The sequence below is a fragment of the Equus quagga genome, chromosome 6, assembly GCF_021613505.1.
Source record: "Equus quagga isolate Etosha38 chromosome 6, UCLA_HA_Equagga_1.0, whole genome shotgun sequence".
In the NCBI taxonomy this organism is placed as follows: domain Eukaryota; kingdom Metazoa; phylum Chordata; class Mammalia; order Perissodactyla; family Equidae; genus Equus; species Equus quagga.
In genome coordinates, this window is record NC_060272.1 from 120,347,252 (window position 1) to 120,361,185 (window position 13,934).

Here is a 13,934-nt window from a genome sequence, read left to right on the forward strand (position 1 = left end):
AAGTCTTACAAAGAGTATATACTAAGCCCTGAAAGGTTTTCTAAAGAGAGAAGAGAGACAGCAGAGCTATTAATATGATGAGGATGACGAGATGGGCAGCATGAGATACACCACCTCCTTCCTTCAAACCTTAGTTTTTTGGGAGTAAACTGTGAGACTCCTAGGTTTTATTACACAAACAAGGAGGACTATGCATGGGTTATCTTTAAAAGTGGGGAGGGGACTTGTTGAAAGTCTCTGAAAGTTGCTGGACAATGAAGGCAGCCTTGGTAAGCAAGAGTAAGTGTGACTCTGACCTAAGATGATCAGATAACCTTACACTTTAAAATAACCCATCACAAGACAGCAACAAGTTTGATGTTCATGTTTAATTAAAACAATCCTGGGGGGGGGGGGGGGGGGGGGGGGGGGCTGGTGGTGCAGCTGTGAGGTTTGCACGTACCACTTCAGCAGCCAGGGGTTCGCCAGTTTGGATCCCAGGTACAGACATACACACCACTTGGCAAGCCATGCTGTGGCAGATGTTCCACATATAAAGTAGAGGAAGATAGGCACAGATGTTAGCTCAGGGTCAATCTTCCTCAGCAAAAAGAGGAAGATTGGTGGCAGATATTAGCTCAGGGCTAATATTCCTCCAGAAGAAGCACACAATTTGAACAGACCAATCACAAGGAAAGAGATTGAAACAGCAATCAAAAACATCCCAAAGAATAAAACCCCAGGACCAGATGGCTTCCCTGAGGAATTCTACCAAACTTTCAGAGAGGATTTAACACCTATCCTTTTTAAGCTATTCCAAAAAATTAGGGAGGATAGAACACTTCCTAACACATTCTATGAGGCCAACATCATGCTAATACCAAAGCCTGACAAGGATACCACGAAAAAAGAGAACTACAGGCCAATATCACTGATGAACATAGATGCAAAAATTCTAAACAAAATTTTGGCAACCAGAATTCAGCAGTTCATCAAAAGGATCATACATCATGATCAAGTGGGATCCATACCAGGGACACAGGGATGGTTCAACATCTGCAAATCAATCAACGTGATATACCACATCAACATACTGAGTAATAAAAACCACATGATCATCTCAATAGATGCAGAGAAAGCATTTGACAAGATCCAACAGCCATTTATGATAAAAACTCCGAACAAAATGGGCATAGAAGGGAACTACCTCAACATAATAAAGGCCATATGTGACAAACCCACAGCCAACATCAGACTCAATGAGCAAAAACGGAGTGCCATTCCCCTGAAAACAGGAACGAGACAAGGATGCCCTCTATCACCACTCTTATTTAACATAGTACTGGAGGTCCTGGCCAGAGCAATCAGGCAAGAAAAAGGAATAAAAGGAATCCAAATAAGGAGGGAAGAAGCGAAACTCTCACTGTTTGCAGACAGCATGATCATATATATAGAAAACCCCAAAGAATCCATTGGAAAACTCTTAGAAGCAATCAACAACTAAAGCAAAGTTGCAGGGTATAAAATCAATTTGCATAAATCAGTAGCATTTCTATATTCTAATAATGAACCAACAGAAAAAGAACTCAAGAACACAATACCATTCACAATCGCAACAAAAAGAATAAAATACCTCGGGGTAAATTTAACTAAGGAAGTGAAGGACCTATATAATGAAAATTACAAGGCCTTTCTGAGAGAATTGGATGACGACATAAGGAGACGGAAAGACATTCCATGTACATGGATTGGAAGAATAAACGTAGTTAAAATGTCCGTTCTACCTAAAGCAATCTACAGATTCAACGCTATCCCAATCAGAATACCAATGACATTCTTTACAGAATTAGAACAAAGAATCCTAAAATTTATATGGGGCAACAAAAGACCCCGAATTGCTAAAGCAATCCTGAGAAAAAAGAACAAAACGGGAGGCATCACAATCCCTGACTTCAAAACTTACTACAAAGCTACAGTAATCAAAACAGCATGGTACTGGTACAAAAACAGGTGCACGGATCAATGGAACAGAACCGAAAGCCCAGAAATAAAACCACACATCTATGGACAGCTTATCTTCGACAAAGGACCTGAGAGCATACAATGGAGAAAAGAAAGTCTTTTCAACAAATGGTGCTGGGAAAACTGGAAAGCCATATGTAAAAGAATGAAAATTGACCATTCTTTTTCAGCATTCACCAAAATAAACTCAAAATGGATCAAAGACCGAAAGGTGAGACCTGAAACCATAAGGCTTCTAGAAGAAAACGTAGGCAGTACACTCTTTGACATCAGTATTAAAAGGATCTTTTTGGACACCATGTCTTCTCAGAGAAGGGAAACAATAGAAAGAATAAACAAATAGGACTTCATCAGACTAAAGAGCTTCTTCAAGGCAAATGAAAACAGGATTGAAACAAAAAAACAACCCACTAACTGGGAAAAAATATTTGCAAGTCATATATCTGACAAAGGCTTAATATCCATAATATATAAAGAACTCTCACAACTCAACAACAAAAAATCAAACAACTCAATCAAAAAGTGGGCTGGAGACATGAACAGACATTTCTCCAAAGAAGATATACGGATGGCCAATAGGCACATGAAAAGATGCTCATCATCGCTGATCATCAGGGAAATGCAAATCAAAACTACACTAAGATATCACCTTACACCCATTATAATGACAAAAATATCTAAATCTAATAGTAACAAATGTGGGAGAGGTTGTGGAGAGAACGGAACCCTCATACACTGCTGGTGGGAATGCAAACTGGTGCAGCCGCTATGGAAAACAGTATGGAGATTCCTCAAAAGATTAAAGATAGAACTACCATACGATCCAGCCATTCCACTACTGGGTATCTATCCAAAGAGCTTGAAATCAGCAATTCCAAAAGTCCTATGCACCCAATGTTCACTGCAGCATTATTTACAATAGCTAAGACATGGAAGCAACCTAAGTGCCCATCAACAGACGAATGGATAAAGAAGTTGTGGTATATATATACAATGGAATACTACTCAGCTGCAAAACAGAACAAAATCATTCCATTTGCAATAACATGGATGGACCTTGAGGGAATTATGTTAAGTGAAATAAGCCAGTTAGAGAAGGATAATCTCTGTATGACTCCACTCATATGAGGAATTTAAAAACGTGGACAAAGAGAACAGATTAGTGGATACCAGGGGAAAGGTGGGGTGGGGGGTGGGCACAAAGGGTGAAGTGGTGCACCTACAACACGAATGACAAACATTAATGTACAACTGAAATCACACAAGATTGTAACCTATCATTAACTCAATAAAAAAAAAAAAACCCAAAAAACAAAATCCTGGAAAATAACAAGGAAGAGGAGAGAACTTAAAGATACAGTGAGCACTTTATAATACTGAAAATGTGTCAGGTCACCTTGAGTAGAATTTGTCAGAAGCCAAACATTTTAAACTAGGGTGGACTTTCAGCAAAACTCTGCTTTGATTCCCAATATGATCTAAGGTTAGGCCAAATGGAAAATGACATTTTAGAAACATGTGCAGGAATAAAAAAACATACTGTGGCCATGGATCAGACATCGTTAAACTCCTATGCTGCAGCTTTGCCTCTCGATCTTCACAAGAACACCTACCAATATCACGTCTTCACAGAATACAGTTCATAAACTACCAAACAAAAACGTACGCCCGTGTCCATGACATAATTAATATTTTTGTTTGAACTAATACCTGAATGGCAGTTTGCATCTGTTATCTTATGAGGCAAGTATTATCATTAAAATCCACATTTTACAGTTCACCACCAGTAGCTGAACCTGTCTAGTCTTTCCATTCCAAGTGTATGCTCTTGGACCACCCCTCCTGGGCCCACAAAGATAAGACAATTTATTAGTCAGGTGTGGCTATGTTCCAAGACAAGACAGCCCTACCTTCCTGCTTCAGATTCCTCAAGAATGCAAACTTTAGACAATGCAGTACAGTAGAAGGCAGCCCTCGCACTCACATTGGCCATGCCATTGCCCCTGGTAAGAGGTACATGAAACAACCTAAGAAAAGGGTATGTTGGTGAACAAGTGCCCTTGGATAGACTCTAAGGTACCAAAGCTTTTCAATACTTTCTGGAATTCTCCTTCTGGGAAAATGATATGAAGCATGAGTGGATCAGCATTTTGGAAATCACACCCGGTTCTCCTTGCACCCATTATTCATAGCCAAGTACCCATGTATTGTGGCTACATCTTATTCTTCCCCTTTCACTGGACTGTGGTACCACTACCATAGGATCAGAGGAAGCCAGATAGTGGGAAAATTAACGCAGTTAACTAGATTTTTTTTCTCCAAAAGTTTTAATCAGTACCACAGTGGTTTTAATTTGATATGATTTCTCTCTCTACAAGGTTTAATCGGTGGTATGGTACAAAAGAGCATGAGCTTTGGCATTAGTCATACCTGGATCCAAATTCTGGCTCTGCCACTTCCACATCTGTAAGATGAGAATCAAAGCCATCTCATACGTTGTATGGATTAAACAAGAGGAAAGAGAGTGAAAGTGCCCAGCACATGCCTAACACAGAGTTCAGTCAGGCTTCCTTCATTCCTGACAAACCAGTTTGATAAATTACCTGCAGGGCTTCATTTATAAGATCTCTCTTTATCTTCAGTGAGGACAACACAGACTTGTCTACATTTGCCGTCAGTTCTTTTTTTCCAAGTTACTTCCTCCAACCAAGAATGCCTTCTCCCATCCTTCTCACCCCTCATCTCCATTACTTCATGCCTTTCTTCCCCCAAAGCACAGCCTAAATTCTAATTTTGTACCCTCTGTACCACCTAATATGGTGTCCTAATATGGTGTTTAAATATAGGAGTACATACCACATAAATATCTCCAAATGTTATTAAACATCACAAAGTAATCAAAGAATATTATAAATAATTAAACATCTTCACAAGAAAATGTTTGTAATGACTCAAAGTGCTGTGATGGTTTATCATATTTTTTTTAAAAAAAGTAGAAGGGCCACAAAATAAAGCAAAGGTCAACAATTTAATTTTTAAAAAACAGTACTATGATCCTAAACACTGAGGTCCCAAACTAGGGCACTCTAGTACTTATGTTATTTATTTATTTAAAGGAACACGTGAGGACCGCAGACACATATTTTCTTCCCATGACTGAGGAAGGCAAGGAAATTTCCTTTTCTCTGTGTCTCTGACTCTGAATATTTCTCCCTACCCCAGCTCCCCCAACATTCCCATCCTCCATGTCTTCAGAATTCAAAGGCAAAGTCTGTTGTCTTCAAACACTTTAGTAAATGCTTTTCCATTTTCTCCTGCCTAATAGAAGGATCTTTGACTTTATCTGGGAACATCTCATGTGCAGTCACCTTTAGTGACCTAAAGAAGGCTCATAGGGGTGATTTTTCTTTGTGGACCTTGACACTGCCTTGAAAGTTTACAGTCATAAATTGTTACCCACTGAGAACAATTTCTCAAGCTTGGTTAAATAATTACATAGACACCAAAGGAAAACCACCCTCTACCAATGCCTTTGCATTATCTTGTCTCCTAATTCAAAGAAAGCACAGTCTACATTCTGAATAACTTAGAGACATTATAAAGTGACATGACAAAACATAACCAGAAGATTCAAAAAGAAGGAATCTTCAAACTGGAGGACACCATTTGTTATTTGGTGGCACCTTCTGGGAAAGCTCGATATTGCAGCTCAGCTCTGTTAAACATAAATTCCCATGCAAAAACAAATGGGAAAAATTCTAGGAGAAAGGAAATAGTGTTAATGATATAATAATGTAAAATCCAGAACCACGAGAGTCTGTTTTATTTTAGGCTAGTATGTATATGAAGTGAGAGGTTCCTGGATATTTTACAGCTCTTCCCTCAGTTCTGGCTGTGTCTGCCAAATCCACCTATGAGGACAATCTGTCACCTCCTGAAGGCTGTTGGTAAAGCCCAAACCAATGGGTAGGTCAAAGAAATACGCTTCACGAATGGAACAAGAATATGATGCCAATTTCATGAAGTACATCTCTGCAATTGTAATATGAATTCATGGGAAAATAAGATCTGCTTCGCCCCAAAACTCCTCTTGAGTGCATTCCCTACCAAGTGGGATCAAATTCTGGCTCCACCACTTTTAAACGAACTTGGGCAAGTTTCTTAACCTTTGAGCCTCAGTTTCCCCAGCTATAAAATGGGGATAATAATAGTATCTGTTTCATAGAGTTGTTTTGAGAGTTAAATGATTAAAACAAGTCAAGCAGTTAGAAGGGAGACTAGCATATAGAAAGCACTCAAGGACAGTTTAGCTACAGCTATAAGGCATCCCTACAGTATGGTAAAGCTAGTCCTGCAAAGAGCACATTGCATCACACCTTTGACTTTGTGTCTAAAGATGACAGATGGGACAATTACATAAAGATCATGGACCCTAGAGTAAGGAACGAAGGTGCACTGAATGGGCGATGCAGCACCCTTGAAGAAGGCTCATGGAATTTATTGGGAGAGAGATACGATTCAATACAAGTAAGTGAGGATGCTGAGTTTTGGCAACTGTTGATGACAACCAACTCTGTAATGATAGGGATTCCTGTCTGTTCACAACTCTCAGCTACCAAAGGGCTTCTAAGGAATTATTAAATTTAAAAATTTAAAAACCATTTGGGTTTAGAATGGTAAAAACAAAAACACCTCTGTTTTAATTACTTCAAATCCTTTTTTGAAATAAGTCAGGAATGTGGCTGAATAAATGAACAGTTGACTGGTTGGCCTGTACCCTCCTCTATCTGATCACATCTAACACAGAAAACAAACAAAAAAGCATTAGAAAACAAGGTCAGGAGAAATATCTCCATGCACCCAACAAAGTTAACTTTCTTCCAATTGTTTTCATTAAGGTGCCACACTGAGCTGAATCTGCCAGAAGAAGAATTGTAACCCTTCAGGTATTTTTACCTCCAGTTATAAAATGCAGAGAACAGGAGTCCAGAATGAGAGCCCCCCCTGGAGAGTCAGGGCAGCTCTCTAATGAATGGCCTCTCCAGCTGCTCACTCGCCATACTCACAGACTTTACAGCTCTTGCATGTGCTGGAATTACAAGTCATTAAAAAGCCACTTTGAAAACACAATAAAGACCTTCTTCTCTGACTGCGACAACCTTCCATCACATAAAAACCTAAGGCCAGTGCTTCAACAGCAGGAGGACGTTTACTGCCAGCTCCAGACAGTTTAAGCAGGGTAAGGAACAGGGTGAGGCGGGAGGAAATGAGGCACAACAAAAGAAGGGAAGTTTCTTTTTCCCTCTCCTTCCTTTTTTTCTTTTCGAAAGAAACTTCTGCTAAGGTGGTTTGAAGTCTTTATCCTGTATCTGAACCACCACCCACTCTTGGGAAAAATGCTAGCATCTGATGAGGTTTCGTCTTTCTGCCTCAAGGTTTTATCCAAGAAAACACTTTGGTAAGCCAAAACTATCAAAGGACATGATTAAAACCTCGTTACTCACACTGCAGTTGAAGTATGTAACATTTTACCAAATGTAATCTGCCCATTTTCAAGGAAAGATGACTCAAACTTCCTAACTTCTGATTTCTAAATTACAATTCAATCTCTACAAAGTAAGGCAAAAAACTGAAGGCAATAAGGAAATTACTATCAGAACCGAATCTGATCATAAGTGGTTATGTCGATTTTCTTCTACTGTTTTTTTCCCTCCTTCTCTGCTATGAATACCAAACTTCCTCAGATCACAAAACAAGATCAACTCAATAGTCTTCTCTTTAGAAGCAGAGTGACGTGGAAAACAAAACCTAGAGAATTTCAGGAGGAGTGAAAGATACTTGGGTTCTTTTTTACTGCAAATTAAAGTGTAAACAAGTTAATACAGACCACAATTATAAACTTTTAGTTGACACTAATGCACTCAGATCCTGATCCTTTCTAGCTGCTGCTAGTTAGCGTCAGTCACTAGTAAGAGCAGTCCCTTTCCATAAGTGATCATCATGGCCACAAAAAGAGGAATTCTTAAACCAAGAACGGCTTTACTCTAACGGGAATTACACAAATTCTTGAATGTAAAATATTCTTAATGCTAACACTTACGTACATAGGAAAAACATGCCCTTATCATGTTTTCTGTTTTTGCTAAAGGCTCACCCACTATAAAACCCTGGCCCACCTGCACCCCCCAACCACCTCCCAATTTCTCTGTAGCAGAAAATTACTGATGGAGTTTCATGTGACAATATTAGATTTCTTTCTAAAATGAGAAACATTTCAGGAATTGCAAAATGTATTTAAACATTATTCTTTCCGTCATACTAATATTAACCTAAAGATAAATCATTTCTTAGGACGTCTTCTTTTAATAGAATCAGCAATAATAATAAAAAAAAAAACAGGAAGTGCCTATTCACTGCAGTGCTAGGTATGTAAGTGTCTTTATCTCATTTAATTAAAAAGCTAAAATATCCTAGGCAACTTTGGCTTAACTTTTGATTCAAAACTTAAATTCTTTGTCTTGTATTTTTGTAGTTACCATGTAATACATGCATATCAATATGGAGGCCATATACCTCCTTAAGACAAAATTCAGAGTAACATAACATATATTCCAAGTACTTTTTCCCCTTTAAAACATATAACCCATACACTTGAGAAAGGACACTAGAATTCTGCAGTATTTTTGAACATCAAAAAATCTCTTTCAAAGCTATAGGTTGTAAAGGTTGCCAGAAGCCAAACCGTACATAACAATGGCTAACTAATATTTTTTGATGTGTGCTAAGTGCTTTCCCCAGATCCACTATTTTCACAATAATCTTACAAAGTAAATACCTTATGATCTCCATTTCACAAAAGAAGAAACTAAGAAATCCGGAAGGTTAAATCGGTTGCCCATCATTGTTCCACTGGTGGAGCTGAGATTCAAAACACAGCCTGTCTGACACCAGAGTGCAGAATCCTAATTCCTTGCTTATTTGACTACCTACCTACCCAAATATTTATCAACAAATAAGTGATCCCTGAAAAAACATGCAGGCACACAAACACAGAGGTGCTATTTCTTTTTCTCTCCTCATATACAAAGTATATAAAAATTTTAACCAAAAAGAACCATATGAATCAACAATCTAAGTTTCCTAACCCATTTATTAGCACTATTTTTACTTTTATATAAAATCTGAATCTAACTTAATTATGGAACAGCTTCTTTAAAAAGTTCTTTTTAATTGTCACTAACCCACACCTAAGGCAAGATGTTTTCTTTACAGACATGCCAGATAAATAATCTTTTTTCCCCAGCCCTTCCTAATTCTTCACACTCTTATCATTTCTTTTTGTGTCTTTCTTCTGTTTCCAAAGTCCACGATCTCTGCCTGTTATGTCTACACTTACCTGCCACCCCATCCCCCACAAATGAACATAAATCTGGCTCATATTCAAATAAGGAAGCTGGAAAGGACTTTAGAGAGATCAGATCATCTGATCACACTTACTCAGATACAGACACACTCAACACCAGGACAATGGGGCACCCCCTGAAGTTGGGCCAGCCCCGAGCCTCTAAATGTTAACTGGCCAAAGGAGGCTGTGGGCTGTTTAATGCTCTCCATTACAATTGCCTCCTGTTCCTTCTGTCTTGCCCACAGGAGGGACACCAGGTAGGAGAAAGGCCAAACAAAGGCTATCTTTACTATTGGATGAAGGGAATTTCAGCCGTCTCTTATCCTTTTTTGCTCACAAAAAGGTCTTTTGGGCCCTGGCTTACTTGGAGATGCTTTTGCCAATTCTCTTCTGTTCCACCACCTACATTTAGAGAATTAAACCAACAACTGCAACAATGAAAGCATTACTACTACCAGATAACTGATAAGGAAAGCACAGAGGTTGGGTTTAATACCTAAATAATATCCAAAGTCTTTAGAGGCTGTAATGATATGCAGAGCACATTAAAACACTCCTGTTATGATCACTGGATATGCGGTTCTAAAACGTCATGAACCGTTTTGAAAATTTACTACCTATTGTAAGGAATTACAATTCTAACTCTTCATTCCAGAAGATTTCTCAAGGTCTTGCTTTGGATAAATATATACCATGCATATATATATATATATATATATATATATATATATATATATACACACTTCGTATATAAATACACCAAGTTGAACATAAAGTTTATGAAAAGCCATCCCTTATAAATCATATATAAAAGGGAGAGAGCAAGAGGCAAACAAAAACAAGAATATACAGAATTATCTAATGAGAAAGATCATCTATGATGGTTTCGTGTAGAAAGAGCATTCAACAGTGCTTTACGAATGCCATTTGGTCTTCTCACAAATCAGCAAGCATTCAAGAAAGATGCCTTTCAAAATTTTGACCATGACCTACTACAAGAAATATACACACACCCCCTCTGAAATAAAAATTTCACAAACCCTTACTCACATCCATAGTAATTACAATGTATTCTCTTTTTTTTTTAAATACTGGTGATGACATGCTCAATTGATTTCATGGCTCACCAGTGAATCACAACCCACATTTGAAAACCTCTATTCTAGAAGAATCACAACATGTCAGAATATGGAAAGAGGAAGTTGCTAAACTTGACAAACTTGATGACTAATCACACCCCAACAGCATCAATGAACATTTCCGGGTGATTTGAAATAAAAGTCAAACATACAAAAAAAGTTCCAAGTAACATCTGCATTAAGAGCAAGTTTTGAATTAAGAGGAGAGGTGAAAAGCAAAGGAGGAAAAATAAACGCTTGAGATATTGGAACAAACCCATTAGCTCTCATCTCCATTTCACAAATTATTACTATAAAGCCTTTACCAAACACTGGAACAAATTACCCAATCTCCAGTATTTTACACGCTACTCTGCTCCCAACTGGATGTTATATTAAAATTTCAAGATCAGCTACAGAATGTAGGGGGGGAAGGGAAAGGTGGTTTCTGGATCTCTGAAGATTGATATTGATGCCATTTCCTAACCCTGGCTGACTTTCTACCCAGGACAGTGCAAACGCAGAAGAGAAAATCTGCTACTAAGGCCCCTGTCCCTTGCCAGCATTTGAACTAGGAACATCTGTGGGGCAACCCGATGGGACAGAAAGAGAAGTATTCTAAATTTGCCTGCAATTTATAGCCAGACGTCTTCCTTGGCCATTGTCTAGAAATATTGACAAGCCAAAGTCAGGAGATTATTAGGACTGATCGTGACTGATAAGTAACAGTAGAAGGCCAAAGTTAGAGAAAAAGGAAAAGTAAGGAGGAGATAACTTCATAGTAAATGATGTTTATTCTTCAGAAATAGAATCAAATACCTTTTGAGTTACTAACAGAACTGTCACAAGAAATGTAAGATTTCTTACATTGGTAGGTTAGAATAGATAACCTGAAAATCTCTTCCAGCTCTGAGAAATGTGTAATTATAAGTTTAAATCTCAATATCAGATAACATTTTGGGGGGATAATAGATAGTCAGACGGTCTTTTAGGCACCCACAAAAGATAATCCAACCTACCAGCAAAAACTTGTAACCAAGGTCACATACCCGGTCCCCTTCAAATCAGTAGCTATACAATGAAAAAACAATTTAAATACTTCATTTTCAAAATACCATCACTTGGTTTTACAGGCACACATATATGTTAAAATGCATCAAATTTTCATTTTAAATATAGTGTATTGTTACCTCAATTTTGCCTCAATAAAATTGTTTAAAAAATACTATCACCTGCTTTCCATCTATGTAAACAAATTACTTCATTCCACTGATCAAGAATATCAACATTATAGCTGCACCCTAATATTTTATATTTCCCGGTTAAATTTATTTTCCCTTGATTCAAGTTTTATTGCATTCTTCTCACTTTCCTAAATCAGCAATCATTGAAAAGCATAGTAACTAACCTCTAATGAGCATCTAAATTTTTCTGATGCTATTCAAATGACTCGTTATTATACTTTGGAATGTATCTTTCCTTTAACAACTTAAATCGCAGCCTAAAAATCTGCAGACTTCTTAATGATTTCATTTCCTTCCTTCCATTAGTTAAGGAAATTCATTTATGGGCGCTTCCATGCTACCATTTTGTGGTTCAACTGTCATTTTCTTCCCACATTCTTTATCTTAAAGCTGTCTGAAATAAAATCAGGAAACTGAGAAGGGAAAGAAGGGAAGCCAACAAGACTACTCACATCAGATTTAGAGGACATATTCTCCTCCACGTCAGAATCATTGGGATCCACAATATCATCAAATGGTGGTAAAGTTGATTTCTTCTTCTCTGATGTCTCACTTTCAATTTTGACCTTTCCCATCTTGACATGAGATTTATCTTTTACGGGCTTTTTGTCAGCAGAACAAGTGAGTATCAGTGGTGGCGCACTAGAAAAACTTTTAAATAAAGCCTCTGAGCTACTCTTTTTCCTTTTTTTGGCTGAGAGTTCTTCAGAATCTGAAATGGGGGGCCTTTTACTAGGAGCCTTCTTATCTTGCTGTCCACTGGTGATAGTGAGTAAGTTACTGTCTGGTTTTGGCTCTTTTGACATGGGTTTCGGTTCCTTGAAGGCCATCTTAGGAACAATTTTTTCTTCTTTCAGTGGTTTATTTTCTTTGGGTTTCTTAGAGGATTCTTTGGAAGATTTGTTGTGATCCCTGGAAGGTTCTTTGAAGGCACTTTTATGTTCTCTGGAGTCTTTAGAAGGTTTTTCCTTGTGCTCCTTCATTAATTTGTGAGGCTTTGAAAAACTGGTACTGCTGCTGCTGCTGCTGCTGCTGCTACTGCTGCTGCTGCTGCTGCTGCTGCTACTGCTGCTGCTGCTACTGCTACTGCTGCTGCTGCTGCTGCTGCTACAGCTGCTGCTGCTGCTGCTGCTGCTGGTATGAACACTCCGATTAGGGTCCTGCGGAAAGGGGAGAAGGAAACGAAATTCTCAAAACTCAGTGTCAGTCACGAGTCAAAGCCAGTTTCCTTGCATTCGGTCCGCACCAAATGATCCTTCTTGATGGCTCCCGAATTATTTTTAATAGAAGCCAACAACCACAGTGTAACAGGTGGGAATAGGGTGTGTGAGAATCATAGTGAATGAAGGCGACCATGATCAAGGAATTTAATGAGGCAAGCTGTTTTCTTAATCATGAGAAGCATGGCGTTCTAAACATTTCAATTCGACAAATGGTCACTAAATGCTTGTTCGAGGAGATGCAAAGATGGATAACACATGGTCCCCATTCTTAATAACAATGACATGTCTATGTTTCATAGTTGTTGTAAGAGCCACCTATAAGTGCTATGACAACAAAAAGAAAGGGGGCAATTAATTTTGGGGGGGATGTGGCCAAAAGAATAATTCAAAAAATTATAGAGAATTAACACGTGAATTAGGTCAAGGATAAGAAGGTAATTACCAGAAAGAAAAGAATGAAAAAGTACTTAGACACCAAGGACTAAAATGAACTAAAACACCAGATTATACTCGGGGAATAGCACCCAGCTACAGCGAAGATTGAGATGGAGGTAGAAAAAAAGTCCAGGGTCACATAGTGAGGCTAGATAATATATTTTAAATGGCTTTTTAATATAAAGAACCAGAAGACCAAAAAGGAAATAATTCCTAATTTGAGATAAAAAGCAGTTATTTTTTGCTGTCCAAACTTCATCAGTTAAAGAATATGCCACTCATCCACTAGTAAAGGAAAAAAAAAAATCTACAGAAGAAAGATTTTACCTAATGGTCATCAAATGAACTGAAAAGTCTAGCAATTACTGCTGTGTAATCATGAGGAAAGAGTTAATCGCTGCCTATTTCATTTTAAATATGTCATCAATTTTTTCACTCATATAAACACCTCAGAATATATAACCTGTATGTAACGTTTCTATTTAGGAACAAATCTAAGTCCATACTT

General features: G+C 38.0%; 1 protein-coding gene across 2 annotated transcripts in view; it reads right to left on the reverse strand.

The window, feature by feature from the left end:
• Nucleotides 1–13,934, reverse strand: part of MLLT3 (MLLT3 super elongation complex subunit) — a 255,930-nt gene that overhangs the window by 57,308 nt on the left and 184,688 nt on the right. For both annotated transcript variants that reach the window (XM_046665094.1, XM_046665093.1), the window contains exon 5: nt 12,221–12,928. In XM_046665094.1, coding sequence (XP_046521050.1) covers nt 12,221–12,928 — 708 coding nt within the window. The remainder of the gene's footprint in view (nt 1–12,220; nt 12,929–13,934) is intronic.